Genomic DNA, 18,548 nt, shown 5'->3' with positions numbered 1-18,548 from the left:
GTCATGCTCAATTTTACAACTTTTTTGCTATGATTATTAAGCAAATCACTGCAGTTAAATGAATCGAGGTCATTAAGCGAATCCAGCTTTTTCCATTGACTTTGCTTGTCGGAAGCCAGATGGAAAATACATTCTGGTTGTCAGATGCCCAAATTTTGATCATATGCCTGTGGGGATGCTGTTATGGTCATAAGTTGTAAGTCACTTTTTTCAGCGCTATTCTAACTTTGAATGATCACTAAATGAGTGATTATCAGTTGATGATTACCTGTATAAGAAAACAATGATAATAATTTTCTATTTTCTGGCAAAGATGTAGTTTTCAAAAATGAAAATAGTGCTATGAGAATGTTGAAAAACACTAAGGCCACAAGTATAAAAAATATATGAAAAATACTGAGCTAGGAATGTGGTTACTTTTCAACATGTCACCATCAATCCGATACAAAATCTCTATAAAGTAGTTTAATAATAATAATAATAATAATAATAATAATAATAATAATAATAATAATAATAATAATAATAATAATAATAATAATAATAATAATTTAATTTGTATACCGCCCTTCTCCCGAAGGACTCAGGGCGGTGAACAGGCAAATAAAATACAAACAGAAACATACACCATAATTAAAACAACCCTTAAAAAACTGATTCAAAATTAGCCAAAAAATTTAAAATAACCTCACACCCCATAAAAATTACAGAATTTAAATCCCACAATTAAAATTTAAAATTTAGAATTTAAAATCAAGCCAGTCCAGCCAAATGGAATAAATAAGTTTTAAGTTCGCGGCGAAAGGTCCCGAGGTCAGGTAGTTGTCGAAATCCGGGGGTGCTTTTCTCTTATTTCAGTTTCATCCAAAATCATGTCATTACTTTCATTCTTCCAATTTTCTTCACTGCTTGTATAGCCCTTTTAACTTCCTTTCAAACAACTCTTTATCATTTGAATGTCTTTGATTCTGGTTTTTCTCTATATACAAAATTTTAATACTGATCTTTTGCAGAAATAATACTCATTTTTTTTCACTCACAGCTTCTTTTCACTTCATAGAGCCATCAAACACCATTTTTTTAATATGACTAAACACATTTGCGTGGTACTTTGCAATATTTTCACTTTATTCCAAGAAGTTTCCATATCTTTCTTTAAATCAACTTTCCCATTCATTCTAGGTAAACAAATTACCGTATATACTCGAATATAAGCCGATCCGAGTATAAGCCGAGGTCCCCAATTTTACCCCAAAAAACTGGGGTAAACTGGGGACTCGAGTATAAGCCGAGGGAGGGAAATGAGGCAGCTACCGGTCAGGGAAAGCCTCCCTCCCTCAGCCGAGAAGGCTGGCGGCTCCCCGCCCGCCTCTCACTGCACCGCAGGGCTCCCCCGCGCAAATACAAAAGCCCGCCAAGTTTCCACCATCGGGTATAATGTGAAAAAAAGAAGAAAAAAAAAAACTCGAGTATAAGCCGTATATACTCGAGTATAAGCCGAGGGGACGTTTTTCAGCACAAAAAACGTGCTGAAAAACTCGGCTTATACTCGAGTATATACGGTAATGTTTTTCATTCTGGACTCATACTTTCTTTTCTGACATTCATTACTTCAGAAATATTTTTTAATGTGTATTCCTTCCTACATCCTTTCTCATTATCAAATAATGGTCTGCCCATATTCAGAACTTCGTACTCCCCTCATAACCTTCATTAATTATCTAGCATTCATAAAATAGTCAAATCAGTTATGCTGTTACATTCATTTCTTTGCAATGTATATGCTTAGATTTATATTTAAATTAGATATTCAAACCTTTTACTAAACAGATCTGAATCTATTAATATTCTCATTTATTCTTAGTTTTGTGAATCACTCAATGATTTTTTTCTATATCAACTCTGTCCCACTCATCCTTGCAATCCACATGCAAGCTAAAAGATAGTATCCCCATCCCTGACTGCATTCATTCACAATATTGGGCAATTTTCTTTCCATCTTTGCTTTTTTATCATTATTCATGAGAGTATAACATGTAATTATCATCAATTTAAAAATTCCTTCTTTCATTCACACCCACTACAGTTTAGATGATATAGCAGTGATGGCTAACCTTTTTGCCATCATGTGCCAGGAGGGAGTTGTTGCGCGTGTGTGTGCCCACACCAATAATTCTATGCGTCCCACTCCCGCGCATGCGCCTGCAGCCCCCCCCCGCTCCCAGCACGCGATGGCCCATTAGGCCCGTTTTTCTCTCTCATCTGGCTCCAGAGCCTTTCTAGAAGTTGGGTGTGTGTGTGCGAAAACGACCTTCCCCACACACACCCTGGAGGTCCTCCGGAGGCTGAAAACGGCCTGTTTGCCAACTTCCAGTGGGACTGGAAGGTCCGTTTTTTGCTGTCCCTAGCCTCCAGGGCCTCTCTAGGAGTCTGGGGAGGGTGAAAATGGCCTTCCTCACCACCACCACCCACAAGGTCCTCCGCATGCCTGAAACAGCCCATTTGCCAACTTCTGGTGGGACCTACCTATGAAAAAAGATGCATAATTGCATATTTATTGATCTGCTCCTAAGAAATGTATTACCGTAGTCTATTTTTAATCTCAATTTAATCTACTCAGATGGTCATAAGCAGGGTTTGTTTATGTGCCATGCACTGATTTCCTGCTGAGATCTGTCTTTTTACCATGGTTGCCATGATGAAACAAATTATGTAACATAATTTCCTTTGAATATTGCTTTAAAACGTTTGGGGTGAAAATGATGTGCTGTACTACTAAATATTATCAACATATTACTCATGCAAAATATGTTTATAGTGAAGTATATGAAATGCTGTTTGGTATTACCATTGTTTGATACAGAGAATGCCATACATTTCAGTTTCCTATGACTGCAGATAGCACAGTCAACTTTTGAAGTCAGTAAACAGGATGCTCAAAATTGAAATAGCAAGTTAACAAAGGAAGTGTTACTGAAAGACTTTTTGCTCAAGTTTTTTGTTGTTGCATTATGTGCTATAGAGGCATTTATTTTATTCAGAAATCATTCCTAGTATTAATATAACAAGAGTTGGGAAGAGCATGGAAGAAATAAATATTCTTGTTACGGGAAAACAAACTTGCTTCATTTATTCCTTTTCTTTTTTATAATTAATTACATGGGAAAAACTGGTAGTTATAAATCATGTTTTACTAAGTTTAATTGTAATGTTGCGTGAAAAGAAGTACATGCAAGGTAGATGGATTACTGTAGGATGCTTTCTGGTTTCTTGGTGTCCTTGCTTCCCTTCTGTTTAATTGTTACATTTACTGTTAATATTCCAGAACAATGTTTTTCAACCTCAACAACTTTAAGATGTATGAACCTCAACTCCCAGAATTTTCCAACCAGCATGAAGTCCGCACAGTTTAAATTGCTGAAGATGAAGGCATTGTTGTAGATTTAGAACAAGGGTTTTTAAAAATATTTTTTTTATTTTTTAATAACATATAAAAATTCCATTTTCAGTTAAACAGTGTGTTGTCTGGGTACAAATAGTTTTAGGAAATAATAATTGAAGTGTTTACAACAATGTTCATTACATTGGTATTAGTTCTATAATAATAACAATAACAACAACAACACCAAAGGGCAGTTGGGCTGCTTTCCTCACCCCACCCCACCCCATACCTGACCTGCCTTCCTGACACCAAAGGACAGTTGGGTTGCCGTGGCTGGGCCTGAATGGCTATCCGGTGCGGTCCCCATGATTATGGGATTACTGTCTTCAGATCGGTAGTGGCTTAGCCACTGTGAACCAACCCAGGCACCTACCATCACCAATGATGAGTAGAAAACAACAAAATTCCACCCCGGATCAGTCGTCATCTGGGTCAGTAAGGGCTGCATCAGATGCTATGGCTCCTGGACATATGAGTGAAGAGGAAGAACAGTTGGGGCCTGTTCCAGATGCACATATGTGCAGAGCAGTTAGAGGTGAACAACTGAGGAGCAGGAGTCAAATCGGGAAGCAAAGTGCACGTGGACGCTGAATGACCCCTCCTGCCTGGAGAATAAATAGAAAGAAAGTGGAGTGGTTGTCATAGGAGATAACAGTTTGTATTTCTGGAGATTTTGTTCATTATGTTTTGTGCCACAAAAACTGCTTGCCAGAACTTAATTTGCAGCCTTTTGGCTGGGAGGTCACGGCCTTGCAATTATTGCAAGGAACTGATAAGGTCTGTTACTGCAGTTAACTCCTTCAAGGACTATTGCCTGGACTTTTTGGTGGGTGAATGCCATTAATTCACAAGAGGTAAATAAAGAGGGGTTTTTGGTGATCAGGAGTCTGTTTTTTGCTTCTGCTAAGGCTGGGTCACAACAGTACTTGCCAAGTAGAATAGGGGACAGAGGGCTACTGCAAATCCATCAAACTGTAGAAGAAAAATGAAGTTTGAATGACTATGTGAATCAAATATGTATTCTCCTTGTTATACTTATCAGAAAAAATGCCCAACAAAAATATTTCTGGTTTTAAATCTATATGTTGCTTTATCATTTTTTCCAACCATGTATGTATTTTTGTCCAATATTTTTTTGCTTTTGGGCATGTCCACCAGATATGATAATACGAACCAGGTATCTGATGACATTTCCGACATTTAGCGGACATGTCCTTAAACAAGGGTTTTAAAACTTTTTCAGAACCCCTAATTAAGAGTCAAAACACAGGAATAGAATACTAGTACGGTAATAAAATGAAACTTCTGCTTACTTTATTTATACAAAATTATATATTAAAATTATTTAATTTTTACAGAAATGGATGCCCCAATTATAGCACTAGAATTTATTTCTCTTTTTTTCACCTGTTGCTTTACTCACTGCAATTGCCAGCTTGTAAATGATGATCCATATCTTAAAAAATGACATGACATGACATGAATAAATATGTATTAGGCCTAATCAAAAAAACTAACTAAAATATGCATAGGATGAGGATGAGGATGACAGTTTAATATTATGAAGTTGAAAATTATGCAGCATAATCATCATTGGTGATGTCACTTAGAAAGCTTTTACTTAGAAATGCTAATAGCATGTCGTGCATAAACATGACATGCAGCATAATCAGAAATAATGGAGTAATATAGCGAAATTAAATTGGATTTTTTTCCTCACTATAACTGCCTTGCTGAAGGCACTTAAGCACTCATCCTCTTCCTTCCTTTGCAAATACAGTTTTGATATATGTTTATTCTGGAGGAAATCTCACTACTATAGGATTTGAAGCACATATACACTGCAGCTGGGCAGCTGAATCCTATGTTTCAGTATTAATTCCTTTATAGCTAAGTGGACTTAATCCTATATAAGTTTGCACAGGATATTGCCTTAATAAGTAAGCTGACTAATTGGTGACATACTCATAAATACCCAGAAATGGGTCTGCAACATAAAAAGAGATACATTGATTCCAGGAATGTGTAGTTTTTGAGCTTTTAACCTTTTTAAAAATCATCTGTCTTTTTTTACTTCTTTTAGGATAAAGTATAGTAAGATTTAAATCAGGAAAAAGATTGTTTCCTTTTGTTTCCTTTTGTTATATCCAATTAATATGGTTATTACATACTCATACTTATATATATGCATAGTATATAAGACAACGCAGTAAAAGTGCTACACCCAATTTGCCAGCAAATTTGGAAAACTCAACAATGGCCACAGGATTGGAAAAGGTCAGTTTACATTCCAATTCCAAAGAAAGGCAATGCCAAAGAATGTTCAAACTATTGCACCATTGCACTCATTTCACATGCTAGTAAGGTTATGCTTAAAATCCTACAAGCTAGGCTCCAGCAATATGTGGATCGAGAACTACCAGAAGTACAGGCAGGATTTCGTAGAGGCAGAGGAACTAGAGATCAAATTGCCAACATACGCTGGATCATGGAGAAAGCTAGGGAGTTCCAGAAAAACATCTACTTCTGCTTCATTGACTATGCTAAAGCCTTTGATTGTGTGGATCACAACAAATTGTGGCAAGTTCTTAAAGAGATGGGAGTACCAGACCATCTTATTTGTCTCTTGAGAAACCTGTATGCGGGTCAAGAAGCCACAGTGAGAACTGGACACGGAACCACTGATTGGTTCAAAATTGGGAAAGGAGTCCGGCAAGGCTGTATACTATCACCCTGCCTATTTAACTTATATGCAGAACACATCATGAGAAAGGCGGGGCTAGATGAATCAAAAATTGGAATTAAGATTGCTGGAAGAAATATCAACAACCTCAGATATGCAGATGATACCACTCTAATGGCAGAAAGCGAAGAGGAACTAAAGAGTCTCTTGATGCGGGTGAAGGAGGAGAGTCCAAAGTTGGCTTGAAACTCAACATTAAGAAAACTAAAATCATGGCATCCGTCCCTTTCAATTCCTGGCAGATAGATGGTGAAGAAATGGAGGTAGTGACAGATTTTATTTTCCTGGGCTCCAAGATCACCGCAGATGGGGACTGCAGCCAAGAAATTAAAAGACGCTTGCTCCTGGGGAGGAAAGCTATGGCAAATCTAGACAGCGTACTAAAAAGCAGAGACATCACCCTGCCAACCAAAGTGCGTATAGTCAAAGCTATGGTTTTCCAAGTTGCAATGTATGGCTGTGAAGGTTGGACCATAAGAAAGGCTGAGTGCCAAAGAATTGAGGCCTTTGAACTCTGGTGCTGGAGAAGACTCCTGCGAGTCCCTTGGACTGCAAGGCGAACAAACAAGTCAGTTCTAGAGGAGATCAACCCTGACTGCTCTTTAGAAGGCCAGATCCTGAAGATGAAACTGAAATACTTTGGCCACCTAATGAGAAGGAAGGACTCACTGGAGAAGAGCCTAATTCTGGGAAAGATTGAGGGCAAAAGAAGAATGGGACGACAGAGAACGAGGTGGCTGGATGGAGTCACTGAAGCAGTAGGCATGAGTTTAAATGGACTCCAGAGGATGGTAGAGGACAGGAAAGCCTGGAGGAATGTTGTCCATGGGGTCGCGATGGGTCGGATACGACTTCACAACTAACAACAACAAATACTGTATAGTTATTTCATGCTTATGCTTATACATACTGTGTGACAAAAATAAATAAATAAAAATAAAATAAAGATTTACGCAGGAAGAGGGATTCACCCTGATTGATTTTATGCAGCCAAGTAAATCAGAAACACTCACTGGATTTTAAACTCTCCCTGTGAAGTTAGGATTAGAGTTTCTCACCATCTGAAAGCAATAGTCCCTTTTAACTTTCTCACCTGCCCTTTAAAATAGCATTTTCTACTTAATGCCTTGGAACATGTTTGTTGTAGTTCAGAGGTAGGCAGGAAATGCCTACGTGTGTGTGGGAAGAGAGAAAAGAAAATTTAAGTGGTAGTGATGGAAAGGCAACCAGCTGCCTCCTGCATGAATTGCTTGGAGTTTTGACAAACTTGTGAATTTCTTTAGTGATATGCAGGTAATCCATTTAATTAATCTAATTGGATCCTTCAACAGAATTAGCAAGCTCTAGCATTGAAAAATTTTACATGTTCCAAAACAAAAGCATTTTAATTGTCTTCCCAATTAGAAAATAAATGTTATTTGCATTGTCATATCATGCCTTTTTGAAGGAAATCTTATTATACTCGTGTATCTTTTTAGGTGGAATCTCTTACAACATTATCCTTCAAAGAAGTTCCATTTTCTCTACCAAATACTTCATAGTTATTTCCACCCTCCTTTTTTTTTTAGACTGAAGAATGGAAGTACTTTAATGGAAAGAAAAGCCGTGCCCACAGGATGGAAATTGCTTCATTTGAGGGGGACTCTGATAGAGCTTCGGTGAGTAATTTTATACAAATCAGTAGGCAAATAATACATCCATTGAGAAGGAATTTCCTAAAATATATACATGTGTACAAAACTATATTCCTTTCCATAATTAATTTTAACCAAGGTTTACTTTTAGATAAGCAGTCTACTGTACACCCTTCAGTAAGTTTTACTTAAAACTTTAAAATGAATAAAATATTAAGAAAGCTAGTTTGTTGTGGTGATTAAAGGAACTGATGTGGAAACCCCAAGAGTGAGAGTTCTAATCCTTAGAAATTTAGGGCTGATCACTCTCTTTGGGGCATAGGAAGAAAGTGGTGGCAAAGCTCTTCAAACAACATTACTAAAGAAAACTACAGGATTTGTTCCAGGAGTCAAGACTGTCTAGCAGACTGCCTAACAGGCACCAAAAAGAACCTTCTAACCCTGTGCAGGCTAAAACAAATCAAAGCATATCTAGATTTACAAACAAAATATCCAGTTATTTTTAATATCAAAATGTATTGGATTTTTGCAACAAGTGCTACATGGGGCTGCCCTTGAAAAGTATCTAGAAGCTTCAGCATATAGAATGAGGCTGTGAGAACTACATTGAATGCACATAGAGGGTACATGATTGCCAGTTTGCTTCTGGGTCAAATTCAAGGTGTCGGTCATCACTTATAAATCCCTACATGGCATGGGGCCAGGTTGCTTATGGAATCAGCATCGCCCTGTCATATCAGCCTGTCCCACTCAATCAGTAGGGAAGGTATGCTGCAGACCTTGTCAGCGAAAACAGTTTTGACTAGTGAGGTTTAGGGAAGGGAGCCTTCTTTGATGCTGGTCCCCACTTTCCTGGCCTTTTGTAACGGTGTCAAAACCTGGCTCTGCGGTCTTCTGGAGGGTCTACAAAGGATCATGCAATCTTGGGGTTTGCTGCAGCCATGAAAGCATCCCTCTGCCTTTATTAACCAATGTTAAATGGCCATCTTTGAATTTATTTCTTTGAAATTTTATGTTATAGTCTCATAATTAAAAAAAGAGTATTAGATTAATTTTAGTATTCTAATGTTGTTTATATGCTGTTTTATATGTTGTTTACACTGTGAATTGCCCAGAACTCTGTCTTGAAGGAGATTGGTGGTTTAGAAATATGAAATATAAATAAATAAATTAAATAAATAAATAAATTATTAGGAGAAACTACTAAATAGTGTTAAAAATACAGCAAAACATAGGCTACTTTCAGTGTCTTGAATGCATAGAGCTTTAATTTTGTCCATATAAGAGCAGAAAAAAGTAGCTACATGAAAATATGTTAATGAAATTGGGCTGATGACAAACGTATTCCTCTTTGGGGTAAGATTTGTATAATATGAAATGAAACCAGAGTAGACTAATCCTGTTAATTATAGTCCTAGTAATTTGCTTAATATAATCAAACTATACATCATGTGACATATCTTTATTTAAACTATTAGATTGGATCTAAAGTGAAAACATTCTTGTTGAGGAACAGATGAGATTCAGCCTTAGACGTCTGTCTGGTCCTGCACTATTCAGTTGAAAAATACATTTTACCCACCAAAGAGTACTTTGCATCCTTTGTGGATTTCAAATTTACTTTCGATCTGATTCCAAGGTAGGAGCTATGGGAAAATTTCAGGGATGCTCAATGGATAAAAGGTTGTTATCCAGACTCTTTATTGTAACATTTCACTGAGAGTCAGATGCTCTCCACCAGGGTACCGTTTTGAAACTGTTTCCATCAAAACAGAGGTAGAGCAAGGGTGCATTCTATAATTCAGGCTCATCTTCTAATCATCACTCTCCAATATTAGCAAGTAATGCAGTTCCAAGTTTGCTGTGTACACAATTGTATCTATCTCCCAAGTAGAAATGTGAAAGCATTGAGGGCATTGGTTTCTTCTTTTTTAAAATGACAACTTACATTTTATTTTAAAAACCTGAGTTGTTACTTGTTGCACAACATGTTGTTTTGCCAAGTCTTGGGGTAATGATCATGTGCCCAAACATTTGGTTCTTTTGGATCCGGAAACAATCAGAACAAAAAGTATATATACCAAGCAAAATGATACCCAAATCTCTTACAAGCTATCAGTAGTTCCTTAATGACAGCAGAGATAGCAGCTAATTTCCATAGTACCCAATATTAAGTTATGTGCAGAAGCTGCCAACAAACAACAGGAACCTCAAGGTTTCTATCAAAGCCTGGGACCATGACTTTGTGGCCCCGCTATGGTCAGAAGACTGCAAGACCTTGTATTGGGGATGTGTGGCACATACCTCTAGGATGGGAATTGAAAGTCTGAGAGTTTCAAAGCTTTGAAACCATGTTAAGAACCTCCCCCCTTTTTTGATTCATCAAAGAAGAGTAAAAAGCAGGTTAGCTAAAAATGAACTCTAAACTTACAGATTTTTCTTAATATAAAGGTGAAATAAAAATGTCATCAAACTTTTCAAAGTAACATTGCACTACATTGCATTGGCACTACAACAGTACAATGTATAACAATTTAATGGGATACCAATACAATGATATATACTTATAAATATCTTGGTTTGCTGTTCCAAGCTTCCTTATCTTAGAACACACATTTCTTTTATCAGGTAGATGTTGTCCAACATAGATCCACAGCTGTCTTAAGATTCTTCCATTCAAAGCAGGTGTATTTTATTCATGCATCTCATAATATTGTTGATTTTATCCAAGAAGTAAAGAGGGGAGAAGTATTTAAGTGGATCTTCTCAAATATTAGCGGATTTATTTTTGGCAATGAACTCAACTTGATTCCCAAAATTTCTTTTGGGGAATTCCTAGCAAAGCCTGAACTATTGGTTGTAAAAGAATTCCCCATGAATTCCAAATATAATTATTGCAACAATATTTGGCCAATCAATCTGGAGGCTATAAGTATGTTCAATGAATAAACCAGCTGAAGTTGAATCCATTCTAAATGGTGTTTCATTTGTCCATTATGATTCTCAGCTGGATCCATTGTTGTGTCTCTTAGAGGAGGCACTACACCTAAGAGAGGAGGTTTGCAAATAAGAGGTTGTCTTGTATTCACAATTACTGTGAATTGGCTGGGTATAGGCCATGAATAGGAAATCTTTTGCTCAGCTTCAGCTAATGTGCCAATAGTAGCCTTACATATAGCAGAATAAACTTGCAAGAGTGTGTTGTGCTTTTATCACCTTTTGGTGATGTGCTTGCATCACTCTTGGAATGTCTACGACATAGAGCTGCCTTTAAAGACCCCTGGAAGACTACTTTTTGTGCAAAATGTGGTAGCCCTCATATTGGCAGGCAGTGACCATTAAGGACATAGAACACTTTTATTGGTGGATTGCATTTATAAAATTCTTTTATAAAGAATTTTACATTCATCTTTGTTAAATTTCATTTACTACTTTTTAAAAATAATTTTTCTAACTAATTAAGATCGTCTTGAATTTTATTCCTGTGTTCTGTAAGCCAGCAGTCCCCAACTTTTGTGGTTTGGTGGCCTGACTTGGGGAGCAGAGGGGAACTGGGCTGCGTGAGCAGCAGGCTGATGTGTGTGTGTGTGCGCAGCTTAACTTGTGCAAGTTTAGATGTGCACGTGTGTGCACGTGCGCCAGCCCCATTGCTCATGTGGTCTGGTTCCAAATAGGCCAGTGATCCTCAATCTTTGCAGTTTGGTGCCTGGACAGGGGTGGGGGGAGAGAGGAAGTGGGCTTCTCAACTGTTTTGTGTCTTGCAGATTTGTTAAGCATTTTCATTTTCATTCATTAGTAAGCTATGTTTAAGAATGTAAGAGTCCATAGTGTCCCATTTTGCACTCCACTTACCATCTTGCTATAATAGATGGAAAATAGTTAATGAGAAAGGTAGTTTGCATTTTTAAGATGGATATCAGGCTTTTTAAATTTAGCTCAGAAGATATACTAGTATCCATTTGTACCTGGTATTGGATCACTATTATATGCTCTAATTACCTCTCTCTTAATCTTAGCATTTCCTGATCTGTCTTCTAGTACTGTATTGCATAGAATGTGTTTTCAGTAGTTTAGTTTAGAATTAAATCTGAGTATGAACTGTAGGAAGTTCCAGGGGTGGATGGTTTTTTTGGATGGCATGGCAGCTGATTAATTATTGCTTTTTTCAGTGAGGATAAAAGTCTCTAACAAATAGTGTCACTTGAGATTTGGCTCAAGAAATTTCAAACTATGTACTTGGAATGCAAACTTGAAAAATTCGTTTTTTAAAAAATCTTAAATTATTTAGAATTTGAGTATATTTTAATTGGAATCCCCTTGAATAAATCAAATGATTAAAAAATCGCTTTAATATTTATAAATAATGTTTCCTTCTTGATACCATCTACTACTAAATATGAAGGGAATCCACAATGGCTTCCCTTCAATACTCATAATGGGAGATTTATAAGATGGATAGGAATGGAAATTGTTGGAAAAAATTTAGTGAAAAATTTCATTTACTTTTCCTTAAATGATGACAGTCATATCCAAATGTAGAGAAGGTTTACAGATGTATCGTGTCTTATCATGGCTGAAAAGTTATTCAAGACACCAATATGGGAAGTAAAGATTTTCTTATGGAGATGAGTCTTTTACTAATAAAATAGAACATTTCTTATGTGGAACCTCAAATAATCAGTGGAGTGAATAAAATTAGAGACCTATTAGGATAAAATAAACATTTGAAGGCAGTTTTGTAGATTATTTATTATTTACTTATTTATGTATACTGAATATACAGATGTGACAAAATGGTTTCTCCATTTTGGCTCTCTTTTTATAAAATAAATGATTACATGGTGTAATATGTCATATGTTGTTTGTCTGAGGTTGTATTTACCTATTTTTAAGAATTGCTAAGGACCAGATGATTTTTTTTACTGTGTCCCGATAAACAAACCATAGAATTCAAAGAGGGTATTATTTATTTTTCACATGTCTGTATATTTAGGGAAGCTGGAAGAAAGTGAGCATTGTTTTAAAACTGGAGGAAGGAACTTCAGCAAACTGCTGTATTCTAATAGCTGAAAATTCAAAGGATCTGCAAGTAATGAAAATCATTGAACAGAGTAAAAAACACAAGGCTCACATATTCAGAACTTGAACATGCCATATAGAAAATTCAGGTTATGTAGTAATTCTACATTATTCATGTTTTCAACATCATTGAAACGTAAGCTGTTAAAAATTAATTCAGTACAGTTAGCTGCGCTTCCTATTTCTGCTCCTTGTCCCTTTTGCTGAACCCCCTCCCAACCGCCCCAGTAGTCAGTGCAAGTTGTCAGTTTCAGCAGAGAAATATCAGGAAAAGAAAACTGCTCAGAGTTGTTTGTTGTTGTTGTTTTTAAATTTCTATTTTCAACATAGCTGCCTCTCCAGTTGATTTTCTCCCCATACGAGAAAAACCCAAAAGAATCTTTTTTGTTGATAAGTGAATATGGCAGTTGTTGAGTGACTGGCATAAAATGCAAGGACTACCTGTAATCTAACTTTAGTTCATCACCTTAGCCTATTGGTTCACTGTATTCCATAACTGTGTTTTTGCATCTTGGCTTTACTTCGTCTATCCATCCAGCTATCCATCTCTATTCTAAATTCTATGTCCTCCTTATTCTATTTCAATCTCCCTATTTCATTTAAAATTGACTATATTAGCAATAGAATCTTAATTCACTACTGACAATATTCTCCAAGGCACCTAAAGGATAGGATAGCTTAGAGTGGAAATTGAGCCATGTGGTACATACATCTTCATATCTCTCAGCATTAACTGTAAGGTAAGCTGCCTCATTTTATCCATTCTCCAGCTAGCCCTGTTTGCAAGGAGGATTATTTTCTTTTGATTTATAAAGCATGTTGTCAAATCCTATTTCCTCCTTATAGAGTGCTTAAAATAAGTTATTTGAAATTTAGCAAGGTTGGTTATCTTTTCCCTCAGTTATCAGTTCCTCTTTCTTTATACCCTTTGGAAATTCACAAAGAAATTCCTTTTCAGGTTTTGGGGGTTTGTATTTTGTGGTTGGTGTTAACTGAAAAGTGTCTTATTTCTCCATACGTAGGATTGTAGGGTTTGCATATTTGGAAGATTTCTGTTTAATGGCCTGTGTTTTGCTTCCATTTAGTGGTCTCTGTCTTCTTCCAGTTTAATTATTCAATCTATAATATTTCCATCTTCACTTGCTGAATTTGGTGCAACAAATATATATATATACAAGTAGCAACAGTGACTTGGTTGTTGTTAAACTGAAGGCAAAGTGCTTGTTTTCATTCGTTCATACATTCATTCATCTTTAATATATATTGGATGTATTTTTAACTTTATCCCTTGATGAAGTATTTTCTTTCAAGTTTCTAAAAATAGGTATAGCTATGCTTCAGTCCTAATTTCCTGTGACAGGTAACACTTGGAGCAGGAATATTATATGATGAATTAAATTAAATTAAATTAATTTAAAATTAAAATTAAATTAAAAGAACTTTAGGAAAAATACGAATTTCCAAATAGTATTATTAGCATTACCATTATAATAATAAGCTAATAATTACTGTAGCTTTGCTAAATATACTTGCCTATGCTTTTTAAAAAAAATTAATTCCTCTGTTTTGAAGCTAAATATTTTTTTTAAAAAAATACTATCAGATTTGATACGCATGTTGTCTTTTTAGTTTTAAGCTAACCTGCTATTTTCCTTGTTCTTTTCTTTTTGTTATATCTGCTGTGTTCCTCCTCCTTCTCTTTTCCTTTTGGCCTGGATATTTTCGTTTGCCATGCTCCGTACTCAATTGCACTGTACCTCCAGCATCATGGTGAGATCAAAGAATGGCAGGGAACTTCAAGTAAGTAAATAGTTTCTGCAAGAACATTGAAAGGGCTATTTTTTTATAGGGCCATACCTTCATTTCATATTATTAACAAATTCTGACTATTTAATACATTCAGAAACAAAGGAATAAAATAGGAGACAGGAATATTAAGTAAGCTGCCTTGAGTGATATAAAAAGCAGGATTAAATAGTGATAATAAAAATAATAATAATAAACAATAATTATAAAACCTATTGTGACAAATATATGCTTTCCTCAAGGACATATGGAATATCCAAAGAAACATCAAATGGTAATTTTTTTATCAACTTTCAGAAAATGTGCCTGCGGACACAGTTTTGTTATGCAACTATAATAACTGTTAAACCCTGAACAGATTTGTAATAAAGGATTGCCATCACACCTAGTATGATCTTAATTGCAGCCATACCAGAAGCAGTTAGATGTTTAACATCTTTAGATATTGAATTATGACATCTATCCTATTGTGACTCTATGACACCATATTATAATGATTTTATCATGGTTTTACCTTAATTTAATATTTTATCTCATGTATTGTCCACATATTTTATACATATACAGTATATAGATATTTGCTGATGCTTTATTTAAATTAATTTTTGTGTCTGTATATATAATGTGTATATCTAATGTGTTGTATTAGTGTTGTATATCAATGATTGCATGACCTCTATAGATGCCATCACTAAATAAATAAAATAAAATTATCTGCTTGCTGGGAAGGGAAGGGAAGGGAGATTTCCAATGCTCCTTGCCAGATTCCTATAAGAAAAGGAACTGGCTCCCTCTCCAACTGCTTTTTTAACCCACCCTCGTTCATTCTGTTTCTCAGTTTAGGTAAGGAAATAACTCCAAAACAATGTCCCAACAATGTATGGGTTGTCCAACTACAAAAATTACTTTTAAAAAGGAAAATCCTATTGGACTGAATTAAACTATTTTCCATAGTTTATTTGATTCAGACACATTGCTCATCCAGTGATGTGGAGATTTCATTTAGGTTGCTTGAAAATGAATAGATAGTACATAAAGAATGTTTTTTTATATGTATCTCCATATGATTGCAGTTACCTAATTCACTTCCTGTAACTTTGGGTTCTTCCATTTCTCAACATTATTAGTGATTCTATTTCCCTTTTGTTTGCTCGTCCTACAGTTTGCCACAGAATGCCTTGTATCATTGTCTCTTAATGACATAAACTTGCATAATATAGATTTTTGCTAAATATTAACTAATTCCAACAGGTAGGATTCTTCTCATTATACCCTTTAGAATTAGTTAATAGTCAGCAAAAATCAATGTCATTTATGGGGCTGTAACTGAACATATACTTAACAAGGACCATCTAGAGCAGGGGTGTCGAACTCGATTTAATTGAGGGCCGCATCAGGGTTGTGTTTGACCTTGGGAGACCAGGGTGGGCCTAGCCAGGGTGGGTGTGACCAGCTCAACATCACTCATGTTAGGGGTGCATGTGGTGGCCCGAGCGCTCTGCCAGCAAAAACTGACTCCCAAGCTCTGTTTTCGGCTGCAATGATATGCTGCAACCCTCTGCCAGCGAAAACTGAGCTCAGGAGGGTGATCTGTGGCCCTCCTGAGCTCCATTTTCACTGGCAGAAGCACCACAAACCAGTCCTTTGCTGTTTCCAGGGTGGCCCTGTGGGCCAGATCTAAGTATCCCATGGGCCTGATCCAGCCCCCGGGCCTTGAGTTTGACATCCCTAATCTACAGTATCAGTGCCTCTTTGTTTCTTTGTATGGCCTCATGTCCTTACTAGTATATCATCTAGTCGTCTGTTTTCAATTAGTGTTCTTCATTTCCACTTGACAGTTTCAAATTTTCCTTGGTTTATACTTAAGTTTAAGGTTCCAATTATATTTACCTTTGTAAAATGAAATATGTCAGGGTAATGATAATTTAATAGCTGACCAGCTGCTGTAGTGCTCTAATGATGATACAATGGTAGTAATGAGTCAACAGGGTTATTTGACTGTTACCACTTTAAGAGACTTTATTATAAAAGAGGCCCTGTTGGAGCATCTCTCTCTCTCTCTCTCTCTCTCTCTCTCTCTCTCTCTCTCTCTCTCTCTTCCCTGTTGTAAATTGCTCATTGATTGATTAACCTTTGCCTAGTACATGTATGTATATTCTTTTGTAGAGATAAACCACTATTTATTATTACAAACCTCTGTTTGATGTTACTGCTCCTGGGTTGTCTCACATAGTCACACTGTGTGCACTCTGACAAAATATAATGAACAAATGCATATTATATAAATACACGCCTGTACATACATAAAATGAAATGTAAAGTTCTTTTAATCCTGGCAACATCATTGATAGTACAGGTAGTGCTCAACTTAACGACCACATTTGAGCCCAAAATTTCTGTTGTCAAGTGAGACATCTTTTAAATTAGTTTTGCCCCATTTTATGACCTTCCTTGCTACTGTTAAGTGAATCACTAAAGTAGTTAAGTTAGGAATGTGGTAGTTAAATGAATCTGGCTTTCCCATTGACTTCACTTATCAAAAGGTCACAAAAGGTGATCACATGATCCCAGGATGCTGTGACCATCAAATATATATGAGCCAATTGTCAAGTGTCTGAATTTTGAAAATGTGACCATGGGGATACTGCAACAGTTGTAAACGTGAAAAATGGTCATAAGTTCCGTTGTCCAGTGCCGTTGTAACTTTGAATAGTTACTAAATGAACTCTTTTTAAATCAAAGACTACCTGTACTCTCTTATGCTTTGGTCTGATCATGGCATCACCTACAAGTATATTCATGGAAGTGCTTTCTCGGTAGCTAGAAGAACATATTCTTTCTAGAGAGGCATCTGGCACTCAAACTTGACTAAATTCTTTAGCCTTGCCCTTCAGGACTACAGGTTTGCCATGGCCTTCTTTTGAGTTTTTGAATTGTGAATTTCTCTTTGTAAAAGAGATGACCTCCCTGATTGACTCACTTCAGAGCCTCACCTGCCATCACATTGTGCATTACTCTTAGCTTTATCTATCATTTAGTCCATTTCTAAAAAGAAATATTATAAATCATACATACTCTAGGTTTGTGCAAATGGTGACATTTCAAAACTTACAATTTTCCTGGTAATGTGAAATACAAAGAGCAACATGTCAAGATAATTCTAGGGGAATGTAAGAATGAAGAATAAAGTGATCTGGTTAGTCCTTTTCTTTAATCATTATTTCCCTGGAATAATTTGTTTCATAGACTCCCAAAATTTGTATACTTACTCTGCTTCGACTACTTTTCAGTGACAGTGCAGTGCAGTGATGAGACTGAAAAGAAAGAGGAGAGGCTCTGCAAAGTAGACTGAGAGCAGGTTGCTTTATCTGCAAATACATTTTCCCTTCTACTATTTAATTTGCTAGTCATTGTTAAAAATAGGGCTCCTGGATTGTATTAGGCATGACAGCTTCAAGAGCTGTGAGATTTTCCATCTGTGGAGCCCAATCTAGTAATTGAGAATTTAGAAAGCTTACATTTTTCAACAATATCTCTAGAGGGCACTGTGACTGTAAAATATCAGAAGAAGGAAAAATTATCAAGCAATTACATTGAGAGAAAAAGAGGATTAACATCTTTAAAAAAATCAAAAATAAATATATATTTGGGAATTAAATTTTGGATTAATAAATCTATAGAATCTAGCATTTTAGTTTAGAATCTCAACACATTGCTTAAGGAAATTTATGTTTGGAATTGGTAGTCAGAAAGGAGGGGAGTTGATTTTTGAGTATGCAAGATGACTATACATTATATACATACAGCTTGATATTTTCAGAAATTCAGTTTTAGGAAAGTTCAC

General features: G+C 36.1%; 1 protein-coding gene across 8 annotated transcripts in view; it reads left to right on the top strand.

Moving 5' to 3' along the window:
* The window catches only part of OSBPL8 (oxysterol binding protein like 8), a 95,589-nt gene that overhangs the window by 18,261 nt on the left and 58,780 nt on the right, over positions 1–18,548 (top strand). For 6 of the 8 annotated variants that reach the window (XM_058191186.1, XM_058191187.1, XM_058191182.1 and 3 more), the window contains exons 2-3: positions 7,754–7,843; positions 14,662–14,698. In XM_058191186.1, the coding sequence (XP_058047169.1) occupies positions 7,802–7,843; positions 14,662–14,698 (79 nt within the window). In that variant the 5' untranslated portion in view covers positions 7,754–7,801. Of the gene's footprint in view, positions 1–7,753; positions 7,844–9,297; positions 9,459–12,812; positions 12,909–14,661; positions 14,699–18,548 lie in introns of all 8 variants that reach the window. The other 2 variants (XM_058191190.1, XM_058191189.1) reach the window with 2 other exon arrangements.

This window comes from Ahaetulla prasina, chromosome 7 (assembly GCF_028640845.1).
Source record: "Ahaetulla prasina isolate Xishuangbanna chromosome 7, ASM2864084v1, whole genome shotgun sequence".
Lineage (NCBI taxonomy): Eukaryota > Metazoa > Chordata > Lepidosauria > Squamata > Colubridae > Ahaetulla > Ahaetulla prasina.
The sequence above is the reverse complement of the archived record's forward strand: the minus strand, read 5'-3'. Positions and strand labels throughout refer to the sequence as shown.